At 36.3% G+C, this 18543-nt stretch overlaps 1 protein-coding gene across 3 annotated transcripts in view; it reads left to right on the top strand.

Annotated features, from left to right (window-relative positions):
- Nucleotides 1-18543, top strand: part of LOC109071888 (ras-specific guanine nucleotide-releasing factor RalGPS2-like) — a 120076-nt gene that overhangs the window by 45858 nt on the left and 55675 nt on the right. For all 3 annotated transcript variants that reach the window (XM_042746346.1, XM_042746345.1, XM_042746347.1), the window contains exon 6: nucleotides 11393-11476. In XM_042746346.1, the coding sequence (XP_042602280.1) occupies nucleotides 11393-11476 (84 nt within the window). The remainder of the gene's footprint in view (nucleotides 1-11392; nucleotides 11477-18543) is intronic.

The following is an 18543-nucleotide window of genomic DNA, read 5'->3' on the forward strand; positions in this document are numbered from 1 at the left end:
ATCTGGCGTTCTGTCTCGTTTTGTGTGTATCTGGCAGTTTTAGTATTCTGTGGAAGGGATTTGTTGAAGGATTATTTTCAGCCGACAAATGATATCTGCTGATCCATAATTGGAGGAAGCATTTAAGATAAAAATATGTATTGATATCTGTAGGCCATTTCTGTTGGGATTTATATATTATAACCATTTCTGTCCTGTCTCTGTTGTTGAGGCATCTGTAATCTGGGACCGGGTTTCCGATAACGTATGTAAATTATATAAGACTATCTTTGATGTATGGTGAATAGCGCAAATAAACTGCACGGTTATAAACAAGGGAGGCATTAGAGTAAAATGTCTGAATGTCAGGCCTACTGCATGTGTTTCTGCACGTTTGTGTTCTTAGTGCTAGTACAAAAGAAGTACTGGATCTGATCTGGCGTTTTGTATTTTTTTTTGTTTTTGTGGCAGTTTTATTTTTGTGGTTGTGTAACGTGAGAGTAAAATGTGAATGTCAGGCTACTGCTTTATCACACACTGTTGTTTCTGATATTACACATTGTAAAGTTTGTGTTAGTGATAGGACAAAAGATATTGTAGGTGTATTCTCATTTGGCAAAAAATATGTTGTTGTTCTGGTGATGGTTGGGTTTAATTAAAAAATATGAATATATTAAATATATATTAAATCCTCTTATTACTGAAGTATCGTTTATATAGCCTAAACCTAGCATAGCATCAAAATGTGAAAATTCATTAGATTAATACCATGTTATTGCTCCAAACTCACTGTATTATGTCAGTGAGTGTTTAAAATGACATGAAATTGGCTTGCATTAACTATGCAGTTATTTAAATTTAGTAACGTCTGCTAACTAGCAGTAATGTTAAATAATATCCATTATCCATATAATCGTTTTTACATGAAAACTATTTTGTGAATCTCTAAACTATTGAAAACTTTTAAGCCAAAATGTCACTATAATGTTACAGTGTACGTTAACTTTAATGAGGTTATGTATTTAAGATTGACATGAATGTTTATTGAGTCAAGTACACAAGATTAAATCTATTGGAATTCACATGGACCAATGTATTATCATAAATATAAAACAGAAAGGCAAACTTACCATAAACATGAGCAAATCCAGCATGTCCAAACATGCATGCACAGATTTATGTTTTAAATATTACAAATATATATTATATATATATATATATATATATATATATAATATATATATATATATATATATATATATATATATATATATATATATATACTCTTCCTACACAGTTCATTTGTTACATGAATTAAATATGTTTTGCGAAGTTGTAGTTCTCACTTAATTTTAACTTAAAATTGTCAATTTAATATTTTACTACACCACAGTCATTTTTTTCAGCATATTATTCATTCATTCATCTACTGATTTATTAATTAATTTATATATTTATTTTGCTTTCATTGTTATATCTGAAAATATCCCCCTAAAAAATCTTTAGCTTTATTTTTCTGTAAGACAGTCCTTTCCTAAGTTCTTTTTAAAAAATGCTGCAAGGTTGACCAGACTTTATGCCTGTAGTGAAAAGTGTGTTTTTGTAAGATTGTTCAAATTAATAAAGTTCAGATTAAGTGTGCAGCAGACCCATCCATATGCAGTATGATCCTGTATGGCAGCAATATGAGCTCACGGCTGTAATGCAGACCAGAGGCTTTTGTACATGCATTAAAACACTGAAACTTTATGAAATGTCTTTTAGAGAGATAGTGTAGAATTACGTAACTTTTTCCAACCTACATGCATGCAAACATCTCCGTTCTGTTCTCTAGTCTATACCACCCCATTAGCCTTTTTTTACAGCCACTTATTATAAGCACGCACTGACCCACAATGCCCTGGGTGGAATGGAGGGGTTTGTTAGATTTGAGTGGAATAATGCAGTGATATCAGTGAACTGGCAGTCCTGCATGTTATTATTGGTTTGCTTTAATTAATGGCGGTTTTTATCAACTCTGCAGATGTTGCTAAAGATTCTTTAATGAAGTAGCTCTATTAAAGCAGCTCGCGTTTCAGTAGAGGTTGTTAAACACATCGTAACAGAAGCCAGTTTTTTTTTTTTTTTTTTTGGGTGGACTGCAGTTCATTGAGTTTTCTATTGTCTGTGTGTGTTTTGTGACTCTGAGTGTGTTTGTGTGTGTGTTTCTTTGCAGGGGAGGTTAATTGTTTTTGAGGCTCTGGAAGCAGGAGAGATTTCGATGATTTGTGCTCTGCTGAATTAAAGTGAAATGTGTGTGAGAGAGCGAGCGATAAAGAAGCAGAAGTGGTTCTTTGTTATTCAGCGACATCATCAATCTAAAGGTCACTTGGCCACTTCCTCGCCATCTGTGTGCAAAAATGAAAAGTACAAAAAAAGAAGAAAAAGAAAGCTCTAAATAGGCACCACAAAAATATTATAAAAGTGGTACATGACTAATGTGCTATATTACACATATTCGGAAGCGATGTTTGCTTTAGCTAACTTTTATTTTTCTATTATGTATACTCTTATAGTATCTATCAGTATTTAGATTTTTATTTTTTATATTAATTTAATGTTTATTCATTATTAATATGTTTTATTAATTTGCTGATTTTAGTGAAGTCTTTGATAACCTGTGGTTTCCATTTGCAGTATTGCCTCAGGAGACGCTTTCATTGGGTTTGAAGGATAATAGATGAGCATGTTTAATCAATGAATGGTGCACATTTATGTTCAATTGTAAAACCGTCCCTGTTAGTTGCACTGTAACGCATCTGTAAGCATTAGCAGAGGAACCGGTGGGTTTCTTTGGCCTTTATGACTATGACGCACGTTATCGTTCAGTCTGGCCGGTTTTAGCTGGGACGGAGCAACATGTTGCATACGTACTATCGTGAAGAATGCTGGTAGGGTCTCGGAAACGACCACTGCAGATACACGTGAGCCAGTTACAAACTAGCTGCACAGATCACATGGCAGTCTGCCCGACACATGGATGTGATACATAACATGAGAGATTATCTTAAAACCTGCACTCTGTCTTCATGTTCTGCTATACAGGAAATGCAAAAAAAAAAAAACTGTGGTCAAGGGCCCAGTAATCTTGAAAACCATAAGGTTTTCACATTACAAGAAATGGATCCTTGTCTGTTATATAATACACGTTTTCATATACATTTCTGCTAAGACATTTTTCCCTTTCTGTTTATTTTTTTTAGAAATGAATTACCAGTTTATATTCAGTACTTTAGATTATTATTATTATTATTATTTTTATAATAAGCTTAATTTGCTTGGAAAATTAGCTGAAAATGTACATTCGAGATGTAGATGAACTTGTTTCTTCATCGTAACAGATTTGGAGAAATTCAGCATTACATCATTTACTCACTAATGGATCCTCTGCAGTGAATGGGTGCCGTCAGAATGAGAGTCCAAACAGTTGATAAAAACTTCACAATAATCCACAAGTAATCCACACCACTCCAGTCCAGCAATTAACATCTTGTGAAGTGAAAATCTGTGTGTTTGTGAGACAAATCCAACAAAATTTTTTGGACTTAGAACTGTTGTAGAGTCCTCTATACATAATATTGCTTTCTCCAGTGTCTCGTCTGAATCCGGAGAGAAATATGCACAGATCAAGCACCGTTTGCAAGCAAAAATGGTCCAAAACAAACAAACAAACAAAAAAATATGTCGGTGGATTTTGATGTGAGAGGACTAAAAGGATGGACTTTTTCACTGGACGAAGCATTAGTATTGATTATGAACTGCTATTTTGGCCATAAGAGACCGTTTGAAGTTAGAAACATCTTAATTACAAATAAGTTTCGTACAAACATATACATTTTCACTTCATAAGACGTCCACAACTGATGGACTGGAGTCATGTGGCTTACTTGTGGATTATTGTGATGTTTTTATCAGCTGTTTGGACTCTCATTCTGACGGCACCCATTCACTGCAGAGGATCCATTGGTGAGCAAGTGATGTAATGCTACATTTCTCCAAACCTGTTCCGATGAAGAAACTAAACTGCATCTTGGATGGCCTGAGGGGTGAACTATTTCTTTAATTTAAGTACTCAGTGGTATAGCAGAATGTTTAGCTCCTGGTTAAACACTGTTGCGGGTGGTTAGTGAGTAGGACACAGCATATTTGCACAAAAATCTAGCATGCTAAAGTGGTGCAACCATTCAGTTAATTCCCCTCTACTGTGTGTCTCTATTTCACAACAAAGAGTTTGGACCCAAGATCGTTTCCCCAGTCAAGTCCCTCATATTCCCTCATTCTGAACACATTTGTGCCATTTATATAGTAGCATTTGCTTGGCGGGATGCCGTGTGATCCAGGCTCTATAGAGCTGTTCAGATTAATGGACGGTACATATGGCATGTTCACTTTCCCTCTTGCGCTGTTTTTACAAGGCAAAAGCTCTCAGAGCAGAGAGAGAGAGAGAATCACTGGAACGCAGTTTCTAGGAAAAGTGCTCTGTTTTAGATTTATAATCTTCAGGTGAGGATCTGTTTCAAACACACATGCAGAAATGGCTGGTTTTTCTAGATGTGAAAAAGTATGTTCTTAGTTATCTGGTTTGAGCTTGTAGGATTTGTGATGTCAGTTAACTAATTGAAAGAAGTTGTCCATTGCACAGTAAATTCTGTCCCAAACCTGCATGCTGTTAGTTTTTTTTTTTTTCCTGAAAAAGCATGAAAACCTACCAAATGTTCGATGATGGTTAGTTTTTGCCACAATGATGACATTAAATGCCACGATGGAAAACTCTGTTACTGCCTACCCATTACGTAAGCATTAGTATTAAATCTGCGTATATTTTTATAGTCCATATAGTACTGGCTAGAGACGTCTATTTCCATGCCGACTGTAATTCTTTCTTTGATTTCTAGCTCCCCTGATTGTCTGGTTTTGAGCTGTGGTTAGATGCGTGAGCTCCAGGTTTGCAGACTAAGTGATGATATTAAGGTTCAGTTAATGTAAAGTGAGTTAGTGTCGGATCCTGAATTCGTCACAGAGTCAGAGTTTGACGTACAGTAAACCCTTGTCATCCCTGTCAAGTGCTCTTCCATTACTGCTCATCTCCCATTATCTTATGCCTGATTCCCAGCTGGCTAATCTGTTTCCATGAATACCTCCAGGAACAGCCTGTTTTATTGTTTAATAAAAAATAAAAAAAATGTTTGAATATAAGCTATAAAGTTGCCAGTTGATTTAGTCTTTTCAAGACATGACGAGTTGTTCTGATAGTTTTAGTGGACGTCTGTGCATCTGCACTCACATAGATACATAAGTGCTGTAACTTCTTAAATTTATGTTGCATTTTAGAAACAGTACAAGCCTTTTCAGGAGACATAAAAGAAAGTGGAAGAAAGAAAACATAAAACACAGGTATGATCCCTTTTCCATTGACTTCCCACTGCTTTAAAGACTTTTGTGCGATAGCAACGCTCCCTGTGAACAGAACTGACTGCCTCCTGTTTTTGTTTGAAGGCTTGAAATCTATGAAATGGAGAATCACAGAGCATTTTTTCCCTCAAACTGTGTCTTTTTCCTTCTTTTGTTTCTGCTGTCCTCCATGAGTTTCCCTGGGTTCATTGCTTTGTGCATTATCCAGTCTGTCACTGCCACAATGAGTCACAGTATTTGACATCAGCATACTGATGCTTTAGCTGGCTTTCCCTTTTTTCTATAGTTTAGGGTCAGGAAAATCTGCAAGAAAAATAAAAATTATGTGACCAACGCATTATTGTGCCATCCCAAAGAGGCACAAAATCACTTTCACTGACTTTTTCATTAACTGTTCCCTCTTGGTGGAATGACCTGCCCAACTCAATCCAAGCGGCTGAGTCCTTAGCCATCTTCAAGAAACAGCTCAAAATACATATCTTCCTCTAGCACTCTCTATTCTAATTCTATTTTACGTATTTGTTTTCATTTTTTATTTAAAAGTAAAACCTTGAAACACTTGACTATTTGTTTTTCCTCTATAACACTAGCTTTCACTGTCGTTGCACTTGTTTTCTTGTGTATGTGTGTGTGTTTTCTCAAAAACTGCTTGTTCATTATTTTTCCATTTTTTTTTATATTTTAGATTCAATCTGAAATATTTAACACTCAGCTTTCTGTATTCTTTTCCGACCTGTCGTATCTACCTTCTCAGTGTTTTCTTTGCGGCGTGTGTGTGTGTGCGATGAGGTGCGTTATAGGCCAGGATATATAGCGGCCTTATCATATCTCAAATATAATATATATGGGGTTCAGGTCAGGATATTAGTAATACCATGGTCAGTTTATATAATTTATGGCACCGTGAGCAGGTGCCAGGTCGTGCTGAAAAACGAAAATATATATGGAAGCATGAATCCAAAATGATAGCTAGCTATTGATGATAAAAACACATATATGGCACCCCAGACCATACTGATATGGGTACTTGACACTGGTGTGTGTGTGTGTGTGTGTCCAGACTCTGTACACAGTAAATTTTGCAGTGTCCAGTGCTTCTTTGTAAATCAACTCTGTAAGAGTGGCTCTGGATGTTTTTAATTTACACTTCTCCACAATCTTCCCGTCACCTCTTCTCGTTGTACTTTTTCCTTCCCACAGACTTCCCACTGAGGGTGCCTTTGGTCCCACTTCTCGCTTGAGGGGATTGGTGATTGACTCTCAGGAATCATAGGTGTTTAGAGTTAAATTTCCATAGTTTAGAACCTTTTTAATGCTCTGAGATAGGAATTTTGGGTTTTTGAGTGCATGCCAAAAAATCAGTTTTAAAAATAAAGACTGAAATACTGCTGGTGTGCAATGAATCTAAAATACTGAAATATTTTTTATTTACCAGAGAACTTTTCACACTAGGGGAATATTAACTGTGTTGTGTATACACAGTAAATTTTTGCAGTTAACCAATGTTTAATTTAACACTCGGCCCGAGTGTATTTTGGTCCCACTCAGGACAGTCCGAGTGTATTTGGTCCCACTCAGGATTGGTGATTGACTCTCATCATAGACACTGCTCAACACTGAATACTGTTACCTCTGATTAGTGTTGCCACAAACTCTGGGGAAATTAACTCTGTTCAGTGTTACCACAATTTACTCTGTATAATAGTGAAAAATTATCTAATTTTAAAACCCATTTGGTGTTTTAAAAACAGAATAGAAAACAAGATCAGTGACGTCACATTTAAAACATTTATTTAAAAAATGTTGTCAGGCTCAAGAAACACACTTACATGCACAAAAATACATCACGTCTGCATGAAATGACAATACATCACTATATTCAGTACAGAACCTGTTGAACCTACTAGCTAAGAAGCCTTGCTCTCACCTCAGTAATACAACAAACTTCACTTTGCTAACATCTTTTGTACACAGTGGTCTGAATGAAAGTGTACATCTTGTGTGGAATAGTGTTATAAAAAGTGTGCCTTAAGAAGTTTGTTCACCAAAAAATAGAACTCTCGTTAATTACTCACCCTTATGTCATTCCAAACCTATAAGACTTTTGTTCATTTTCGGAACACAAATGAAGATATTTTTAATGAAATCTGGAAGGCTTCTATTCTTTCATTGACAGCCTATACCACATACAACTTTCAAGGCCTAGAAACTGTTAAAAACATAATTAAATTAACTTGTGTGACTCTGGTTATTTAACTTCAGTTTTATTAAGCAACATGAGTGCTTTGCTTGCACAAAGAAAAAAGAATAATAATTTACCACTTTATGAAAAATAAATCCCTGACAAGTGTACATGAGAGCACGATGACGGATGAGTGTTTTGTTGAAATGAAAGCAGACGTTGTGTGAATGCACGCATAAAATTGAGTTTAAACCAGTGGAGTCACATGGATTACTTCAATGAATGTCATTACTACCTTTCTGGGCCTTGAATGGGCTAGTTGCATGGACTGTCAATGTAGGGACAGAAATCTCTCAGATTTCATTAAAATATCTTCATTGGTGTTTTGAAGATGAACGAGCGTTTTACAGGTTACAGGTAAAAAAAAAAAAAAAAAAAAAAAAACAATAGCAAAAATAATAAATGAAAACAAACCTTCTAGAAGATATCCCTGGCCTTGACAAGACCCAAAACAACACAGCATGTTAAGATCATCAACACTGCTTAAAGAATGCTATGAAGTTAATCCTTAGTCAAAATTTATGCAACTCACAATGAGATTTCTCTTTTCATTTTGTACCTTCAAATTATATTCCTCATTAGAAATGCCTCTCTGTATAGTTTTGATTCTCCATAGCAAGTATCCGGTGGCACTCATACCAACATAGTAATGCTTCCTAGAAAGACAAAAATACAGAAAAAGGAGAAGAAAAAGTGTTTTAAAATCCAAGAGAAAAATACACCACCTGTATTATGGGAATGTCATCAAAACATTTAAAAATTGTCAACAATGCATTAAAACTAAAACAATGATCAGAGTTGAATGTGAACATGGCTTCAATAAAGATGCAATGGCGGCGTTCGACTAATTCATCTAATTAATAAAACATAAATAATAACATCATATAATTTCTATAAAAATGTGTCATCTTATGCCCCATTGTGACGTTACATAATTAAACGTTTTAAAAACTAATTAAGCGGATATACCAAAGCTAAATACAGCTGAATATCAAATTAAGACTACTGACATCATTCAAATTTTATCACTACCACGCTGAGATGAAAACACATTTCTCCAACATTCTGTCTTGCCTATTCGATACCTATTCGATATTTCCGAGTTTAAACCAAATTACACAAAGTTAAAAAAATTACAACTTATGCATTAATAGTAGCACAATTACTTACATCAAGCATTAGTAAAATATTATAATTATACAAGCATTAATTAGTCATTGATACACAAATATTAAATAATAGACATTAATAAGTAAAATTGTCATACTTTATATTCATGATCAATTATCATTTCTCAAAGTATAGCTTAGAAACCTTACCTTTAGGTGCAAGGCAAAAGAAAATGGCGACGAGAGAACTTTTGCTTTGGTCTTCGGGGATGGCTTGAGGGGCGGAGCTTAACAGAGTAAAATGAACAATGCAGAATTCAACTCTGATCATTTTCACCAACTCTAGGGGGCATTTTTCACTTTGTTGTTAATTTAACTCCTTAAGTGTAAATGGAGAGTAACACTGCTCAATTAACACCATTGATTTTACTGTGTATACAGTATACAGTATATATATATATATATATATATATATATATATTATATGTATGTATGGTATGTATATGTATGTGTGTGTATATGTATATTTATATGTGTGTATATATATATATATATATATATATATATATATATATATATATATATATATATATATATATACACACACACACCGCTCTCAGGTATAAGGGGTTTCCTTGCCATTAATGCTTGAATAACCCCTTATTTACACTGCACACTTCTGTGGTGCAATATGGCTCCAACATGGCCACCGGAGCTGATCGTGGCTGCTCTAGTCAGCGCTTGTGTGTATATCAGCCGCACTGCGACATGTTTCCGAAAGTGTTTCAGGCGCAGCTCTCCACACTGCTTCGCTAAAGATACACGCCTACGTCTCCTTTGATCAATAATAATCACTAGTGCAGTGGCTGCGATATACGTAAACCTTATAGACTTATCGCAAGAATACATTAATATATTAATATGCCAATGAACTTGGATGGATGGATGGCAATAATATTGCATATTGCGATTATTGAGCAACCCAAAATAACCACAAGGGAAATTTCTTCACTGCGAAAGCCCTATATTTTGTTTGTTTGTCTTGTGTTTTTTGCTTTGTTTTGTTCCAGCCAATCCGATCCAGCCAGGTTCAAGGCAGGTCTTGCCATTTTAGTGCATATTATGATTTAGGTAAAACATGAACACTGTTGTTTGTGGATGAGATCCCTCTTTGGGATTTCCAGCCTGCATCTTTTTGGTTACAAGCCCAAATATTACCTACACTACTACCATTTGGAGCCTGTGGTAGTGCTGTCCCTGTTTGAAGAGCTCAATGATAACCTTGACAACTGGCCAGCTGGACCAATTACATTCAGTTAAATTCAGTAAATTCACTGTTCAGTTCACTTCTACAGTAGTCTCAGAAATGCATTACATCACAGAAGAAGAACGGAAGTCTGCCATTAACCGTGTGTTTTGTTCTCAGAGTGGATAGCAACTGATTTCATTAAATCTCAAGTGGTGATTTTCCTCATCACAGATTCTGAACTCTACAGTGGGGGCTCAGATCTGTTACACATGGAGAAATTGATTCAGCAGAAGTGATTTAATTGGCACGTCTCGGTGGCCGTTGGTGCTGGAGACACAATGCAGAAAGCACACTTACTTAGCTCTGTGTGTGCTGGCTCACGTACTCACATCTGTGTTTGTGTATGTTGCTAAGCTCCTACCTCCACAGGTTGCTGATTCATTAAGTCACTGTTTGCTAGTGTGGCCTCATGAGAGATTGCGGTTGTGTTGCTGCCAGGTTTAAGTTCACAATGGACAATCGCGATGAATATGTTTGATGGTTAATTTCATTGTTCTTGAAGTCCCATCATGGAATCAGGCAGCTCTTCTCCCGTTACTGACATCTCTGTGTGGTTGAATGCATATCAGAGTTTGTTTTTGTGTTTTAATGGTGCTAACAGCTTGTTTGAAACTGATTCTCTACTGGAAAATGTCTAAGCGCTTGGCGTGATTATGCAACGCACGGTTGCATAATTAGGATCTGGAGTTTCCAAATGTGAATTTCCAAGCGTGGCCGATATGTCGTATATTAGACTGTCATGACGGCTTTAGTATTGGCACTTAGACTTTTCTTAGATGGCAGAACAGGCAGAGTTGAGTTTTCATGTTTGTGTTTTGGAGATTTAGCATGCCAGATTGATGTTTATTCAATGGTGTTGTTGCCAAATACACATTGTTTAATATTATTTTAAAAGCTTTTCCATTCTCGTTCAGTTAATCAGTCACGCCATGTGAGCGAGACAGAGGATCAACACGATTTTCGGATGATTGGCATGCGATTCAGAGATGGCTTCTGTGTTTGGATGCAAAATTAAGTGTACAAAGCATGACAGACTGGGAAAGTTTCAAACTTCTGCTGTCAGAGGACCCATTAATGATGTTTTCTAGGGTCACTGGTCATGAGTGATGCTTGCCCTATTTTAGGTGCCCCGAGTTGATTTGTTTTTGGCATTGTAGACCATTCGCATCTTCTGCTGTGCTTGGTTGACTTGATTGTTTCCGTCCAGTTTCGCCGATCTCAAACCAACTGGAATGTTATTTATTTATTTTATTTTTTTTAATGTTTTTTAATGACTATTTTTGTTCTCTTGTTTTTTTGCAGGAGCTCTCTAGTTGTGGCTGGAACAAGAAGGAGAAACACAGTTCAGCACCCAACGCTGTGGCCTTCACACGACGCTTTAACCAGGTAAACCGCAGACACTTTTTGTTGTTGCCCCATTAATTGGATATAAACAGTGATTAAGCAGCTGAGGAGGTTGAAATAAACACAACTGGAGAATTGTCAAAAAACAGCTGTGCTGCTTGATATTTTTGCAGAAACTGTTAATTTTTTTTTTTCAGGATTCTTTAATGAATAAAAACTTCAGATGAATGGTGTTTTTATATATATATATATATTATATATATATATATATATATATATATATATATATATATATATATATATATATATATATATATATAGTTTTTTGTAACAATGTAAAAGACATTGCAATCACTTTTGATCAATTTAGTGCATCCTTGTGGAATAAAATGATCTATTTCTTTTCTTTTTAAGAAATGTCTTTTCTTTTTACCCAAACCTTTGAGCAGTAAAGTGTGGTTTCTGAAACATAATTTTCAATTAAAAAAAAAAAAGAAAAAAGGCTAAACTGGAGAACCTATTTGCACATTACATTTTTAAACATTATAATCAGTAGCTTTTTATTTTACTTTTTTTAAATATACTTTTCCATTCAGAATTATACTCGAATATGTGTGAGGTCAGCCAGTTTACTACGACAGGAAACATGTTTATTGTTTCTGTGGCCACATGTATTGGAGAGTTGGTTTGTTTTAAATAAAAACTTCAAATCCTACAAAGCGGAAAATACGGTTTCCAAGTGGTTTGTGTTAGGGATTGAGCATTAAAGTGCAGAAAAGTGTTGGTCTAGGTAAATGTTCGGGTCACGAAGGGTGGAGGCCTCTCTAGTAGCTCAGCTTCCAAGGGCTGGCATGCTTCTAATGCACTGGCTGAGCATGTTTACGAATGAGTATGTTTCTGGCCAGAATCTCTTGACTTTATTGCCTCGGATTGGCTAAGTTGGAAAATTACGTCGCCGTCAAGGTTCTTGTTAACAGAATTTGGACTCTATGCTAACACAACACATTGTGATTGTATGTCACAGTCACTCCAGGTGAATGAGACAAGTGAGAAACTAAACTTGCATTTACATTTTGGCTCTACTGTGAGCAGGTGATGTCAATGTTTGAAAAGCTTATCACTGCACTGAGGCCTGTGCGAAGATGTTGGATGCACACCACTAGGGCTGGGAAACACTGACTTGATCCAGTTGGCTTTTGAAGAAATATGTGGCCTCCTCTGAGTGTGTACAAGTTTCTGTGTGCAATCATGGCTTCATAATTGGCTAAAGCTGACAATGTGTAACCAGAAGGGAATGATTATTGATTAAGCTTATATGCAGTGCAGAAGATGTTTTTGCACCTCTCCACTTTAAGACTTAAACACACCCTCACAGACACAGACTTTCTCCCCCGATAATATGGCTAGCGCTGTGTAATAAATATGAGAATATCAGTGAGGAATTTGTGTTCTGTGGAAACTTCTCTCAATATACATCGTGAAAACGGCTAAAGCGGCTGTTCAGGAACCCACACGCACTCGCCTGCCAACACAAATGTACTTTCTGAAGGATGATACTTGGAAAGGCGAGAACAAAACGTCCTAAAAAGAATGGAACGTAATGCCCTAAGGATACTGAACTGTATTTGTCTCTGAACTATATAAAGTATTACTGAACTATAACTATTTGAATGATTCAAGACTCACTCCTACAGGAAGTCTTGTTTTGTTCCTAAATGAATCAGTGCTTTTGACCAAATTAGTTGAGTGACTATTTCAATGACTTACTTCAGTCACTAGTTTAGTTTTTCATTCATACTGAACTCTTAACTATATGAACTAATGTCACTGGACTGTATGTGTTTATATTAGTGCTGTCAAAATTAGCACGTTAATGCAGCCGATTACTTTTTTTAGTTTAACGTGTTAAAAATATATTAACGCAATTAATGCAGGGCAGAGCTAGGATTGGCCGCCCTACTCGCAACTGCTGTTTCAGTCACCTTTTCTCTTGATAGAAAGTGCATTTATTTTATGATCTCATCAAATGGAAGATGTTTCAGACATGTACTCCAGCTTCACCTCAGCACTAGGCGTGGGTCAAACGAGTGCGGAAACGGTGCTGTGCTCACAACACAAAGGCACCGGTGCACGCTTTATCATTTCATATTAAAACATGAAATAAACTACAGTACGTGCATGCAATATTGTGGTCAGTTACTGTAAGACATGAAGTTACCAAAAAGGTGGAATAAAGCTGCCTTAAAACTCTGCATAAAAAAAGATGCCATTTATGTTGTTTGAAATTTAATGTGAAATTATTGCAATATAAAAGTTTATTTAAAAACTTTGATGTTAGGTGGGATTAATTGCGATTAATTTCAGGAAAAAATGTGAGATTAATTACTTAATTTTTTTATAATCAATTGACAGCGCTAGTTTATATGTTTCAATGCTACAGTGGGGTCTGTTTTTGTAAAACCAGTAGTCTAGTTAAAACCAGATTTGTTGTCTTTCAGTGGCAAGCTGACCATCTGTAGATTTGTGTAATGTAATTGTTCACTGATTATGTATACATTTGTCATCATTCAAGTGATGGTTTCATCATCATTTAAAGGGATAGTTCACCAAAAAAATGTTGGTAACCGAAAAATGGTAGCCAGTAACTTCTATAGTTTGGAAAACGATACGATGGCTTCTTTTGTATTTGTGTTCTTTAAAATACAAAAGAAAGAAACTCATTTAGGTTTGGAATGACATGTGAGTGATTAAATGATGGCAGAATGTCCACTTTTTGGTGAACCTTCCTTGGTTAACCTGTTAACCTGCACCTAGATGCCGGCACCCTCAACCCCCCCTTGTTTGCACGTGTCAATATTTACGAATAGATTAAATGAAACGGGAAAAATTTAATCTTGACAAACTATATATCATTATAAAGATCTAAACCTCAAGCACTGACGACAGCCCCCCCTTGTTTTCAAAGGAAAGCTTATAAAGAATGTAAAAATTTGCTAAATTTGTGTAAGCAGTACAGTTCAAAACATGAAGAATGAAAACCAGTTCGAATCCATTCCATTCGAGCCGATCTCTGGGTCTGAGCGGTAGTACTTTTAGCTTAGCTTTAGCATAGATCATTGAATCAGATTAGACCGAATTAGCATCTCATTGCTCAAAATGACCAAACGAGTTTTCATTATTTTTGTTATTTAAACTTTACTCTTCTTTAGTACAAATCGTGTACTTCGACGGAAAATGAACAGAAGTGATTTTTCTAGTGTCAATATGGCTAGGAACTCATGCTCTCATTATAATCAAGGAACTAAAAAAACGTACCATGGGTGCAGCAGGCGCAGTGAAATCACGCAGCACCTGAAAATAGTCCGGTTCAAATCGATACGGTTCAGGATCTGCACCAAAGTAAATATATTCTGTATCGTCTCTTACAAATGTCTCCATGTTTGCAAGGCACGCTCCCTGTGCAAGCAGGTGGTCACTGATTGGCGGAATTGACAGAAGTTAGCCTATTTTCTTTATTGCTTTGTAATATCATAGCGCCTGCTGCACCCATGGTACAGCAGCAAAGTTCCATGATTATTACGCCACAATAAGAGTATAGTTCCTAGCCATATCAGCCTAGGAAATTTCTACTTTTCATTTTTCGTCGGTCTTAGTACACAATGTAACTACAGAAGTGTCAAGTTTTAAATAGGAAAAATATCAAAAATCTTTGGTCATTTATAATGAGCATCAGCACAGTCACATCAGATTCAATGATCTATGCATAAGTTAAGTTAAAAGTGCTACCGCCAGACTCTGGAGATCTGCTGAATGTATTCAAAGTTAAAACTCAACTATATTAACTTTTAGAGGAGTTGGAAAATGAGCCTATTTTCAAAAACAGTTCATTTAAAGGGATAGTTCACCCAAAAAGGATAATTGTTATGATTATCAATAATTACTCACCGTCATGTCGTTCCAAACCTGTAAGACCTTCGGTGTGTTTCAACCGTCATGTCGTTCCAAACCTGTAAGACCTTCGTTCATCTTTGGAACACAAATTAAGAGGGTGATGTGGAGTAGACTAATTGTTGAATGTGTTTTTAGTAACTTCGTAGAATTTTTTAATGGTGTATTTTATAAGTTTCTTTGCTTTGTTTATGTAAATTGATTGATGTTTAAAGATTGTTGGAGAGCTCTCAGATTTCATCAAAAATATCTTAATTTGTATTCTGAAGATGAACGGAGGTCTTACTGGTTTAGAAAGACATGAGGGTGAGTAGTTAATGACAGAATTTTCATTTTTGGGTGAACAATCCCTTTAAATATAGCTAACTGATCATATGTAGTTAGTTAATCATTATGTAGTTGGTTGGTAGTTACTGATCTTTTTTTTTTTTTTTTTTTTTTTTTTCAACAGCAGGACAGTTGTTCAATTTTCAGTTGTAGGGGTCGACTTTTATCGGCGTGGCCGATTATCGGCGCCGATATTAAGCATTTTCAAAACGATTTGCCGATAAAAATATAATTATGTTTGAAATGCGCGATCTGGCACTGATCCAGCCACCTCAGTCAGAGCGCTCCGCTCTGTGGCCTAGACTAACCCCCGCCCATCGTCCATCTGATTTGTTGGGAGTCACGAGCCTGGCCAATCAATAGTAGGCTGGCGCGGCTGGAAAATGTTCCGCTCTCACACATTAAAGGAACACGGAGCTGCTTCAGTGATCATCATCACACATCAATAAGTTATCTCTCGAAGGTAAGAATGCAGTAAACGTTCCTGAATTTTTGCAATAAATCACTACTCTGAAGTTGCAAAACACGTAAATATAATCGATTTAGATTAGCTTAGCCCCGTTCAGTTATTATACTGTGAATTCCCGGTCAATGTCCGTCATTGCAGTGATATGCTTTAACGGATCACATCAGTGCTGAGATAGTGAAACTAAAACCTACTTCTCTCACCATTCGGCCAACTTAACGTTATGTTGTGAATAGATAAATCAACACGAATGAATTCACTCACGTCTGCTGCGGTTTTTTTTTTTGTGTTGTTCACATAGCTTCACTGAAAGCGCTCCGTTCCGTTAGGTGCTCTTAGTCAAAAAAAATGCGCATATTTGGAGAAATATTGCTTTATTCTAACATGATTGCAAAATAATTTATCATACAGATTCAGAATTACCATTATGCAATTTTGAAGAGCTGAAAAGGGCATCAAGCGTGAGCTCTGACGCCCTGACGCGGCGCGAGCTCCCTATTCCTGATTTAGTTATCTCCGCGGCCGCGCTCTCTCATTTGACTAATAACCAGGGTGCGATTTGCCCCCTTCTGGTCTATGCATCCCTGCCTCTGCTGAATAACTTTTATCCCCGGTGGGGATAAAAACATCATGCAAACCCGCTCTGACGTCCAGATCTGAATCAAATGATTCGCGATACGCGATCCGTTGAAGCGCATCGGAACAGTGAATCATTTTGCGACACATTGGTTTAACTGATTCGAATTTCAAAAAGCTCCGTTGTGTTCTTTGCTCGCTTTCTCGATGTAATTTGTTGTTTGAATAACCGTGGACCATTAAATCATTACAATTAATAGGCCTAACGTAGGCTTACAATGTTTTTAAAACTGAGATCACACTAAATACAATTTCCGTCGTATTAAAAACATTTCATAAAATTTTTCAAAAGCATCCCCCCCTCTGTTTATTTCATAAATCGCACCCCAAAAATAACCATATGCTAATAACGTAAATTGTCAATAATCTCACATTGCACGTTCTGGATGACGCTGTCCTGTATACTTCCTAGTTTGTATCGCCGTGATAAACAGTCAAAAAAAAAAAACACTATTACAATATGGGTTGTGTGTGATTTTAGTAGCTAATTCTGGGTTGCAAATAAAATGCTAAATATCTGTTTTTGATTTACATATTAAAACTACTGAAGCAAATGGCAAGTGAAAATTAGATAATAGATTTTCATTTTGCACTACATGCTTGATGCTGTTAAAATTTGCTTTAAGTTTTACTTAGTTTACAGAGCTCTGCCGATGGATGCTCCCAGCAAAAAATATCTTAATTTGTGTTTCTATTAAGATTAATGTTGTTATTCTTATGGGTTTCTCAAGATTAAAGATGTGTAGTTAATGACAGAATTTTCATTTTTTTGGGTCACAATCCCTTTTAAATATTAGCTTAATTTTGACATTAATTTTCATTTTTTTACACTAGACACATATAGTTCAAAATATCGGTTATCTGTCTCCTTTTTCTGTTTAATCGGTATTGGCAACAGCCAGATTAAAAAAATGCATATTGACAGTCCCTAACAGTTGTCTTGTATAACTCATTGTCATTGTGTGATGAAATGGTGATGGTAATGTCTAATGACTATAAACACTGGTAAAGCACTCTTTCCATAAATATACAGTCTTTTTTTCTCTCTTGCTAGACTTTTATGCTCCCCACTTCAAAGCCTCACAAATAAACATTTTTGGTCTGTCATGCACAAACAAGGAGTGTATTCATATTACATTTACTCTTATGTACTCAATACAGGAAATAATGGAAGTAAACTCGGGTATAAAAATACACTTATGCAAACACACGCATGCAAACAGACCCTAAAGATTACCCATGAACAAATGTTAAAAATTAGGCACGTATGGGGAAGAAGTTTGTTCCTTTCTTTCTTTCTTTTTTGTCATGTTTTCCTTGACGGAGCGTGGAGATGAAATAGTCTCTAATGGAGTATGTGGGGGAAAGATCTGCATGACTAGAGGCTCAAAATCTGGCTTCAAAATTGATTTCCTCTTTGTGTAATGCAGGTGCAGGTGTGTGTAATGCAGGTGCAGGTGTGTGTAATGCAGCAGCTGCTGTGAATGTGTGCTCATGCGTGAGATGGAGTGAGATGCGCTGTGTATTTGTGTTCGAGTATAAATGTCTGCAGTACCATGCTGCCTTTTCTCTTCATTAGTCGTTAGAATTAAATTCTTTCCACTGGTTTGAGGCGTTCCGGCTTCATCCAAAGACGCCGTCTCACAACAACAAAACAGGGGAACACACAGTAGGGGAGATGGTGAAACAATGACCTCACTGTGTGTGCGTCCCAGCATCAGACATGTGGGGT

This window comes from Cyprinus carpio, chromosome B20, assembly GCF_018340385.1.
Source record: "Cyprinus carpio isolate SPL01 chromosome B20, ASM1834038v1, whole genome shotgun sequence".
Taxonomy (NCBI): Eukaryota; Metazoa; Chordata; class Actinopteri; order Cypriniformes; family Cyprinidae; genus Cyprinus; species Cyprinus carpio.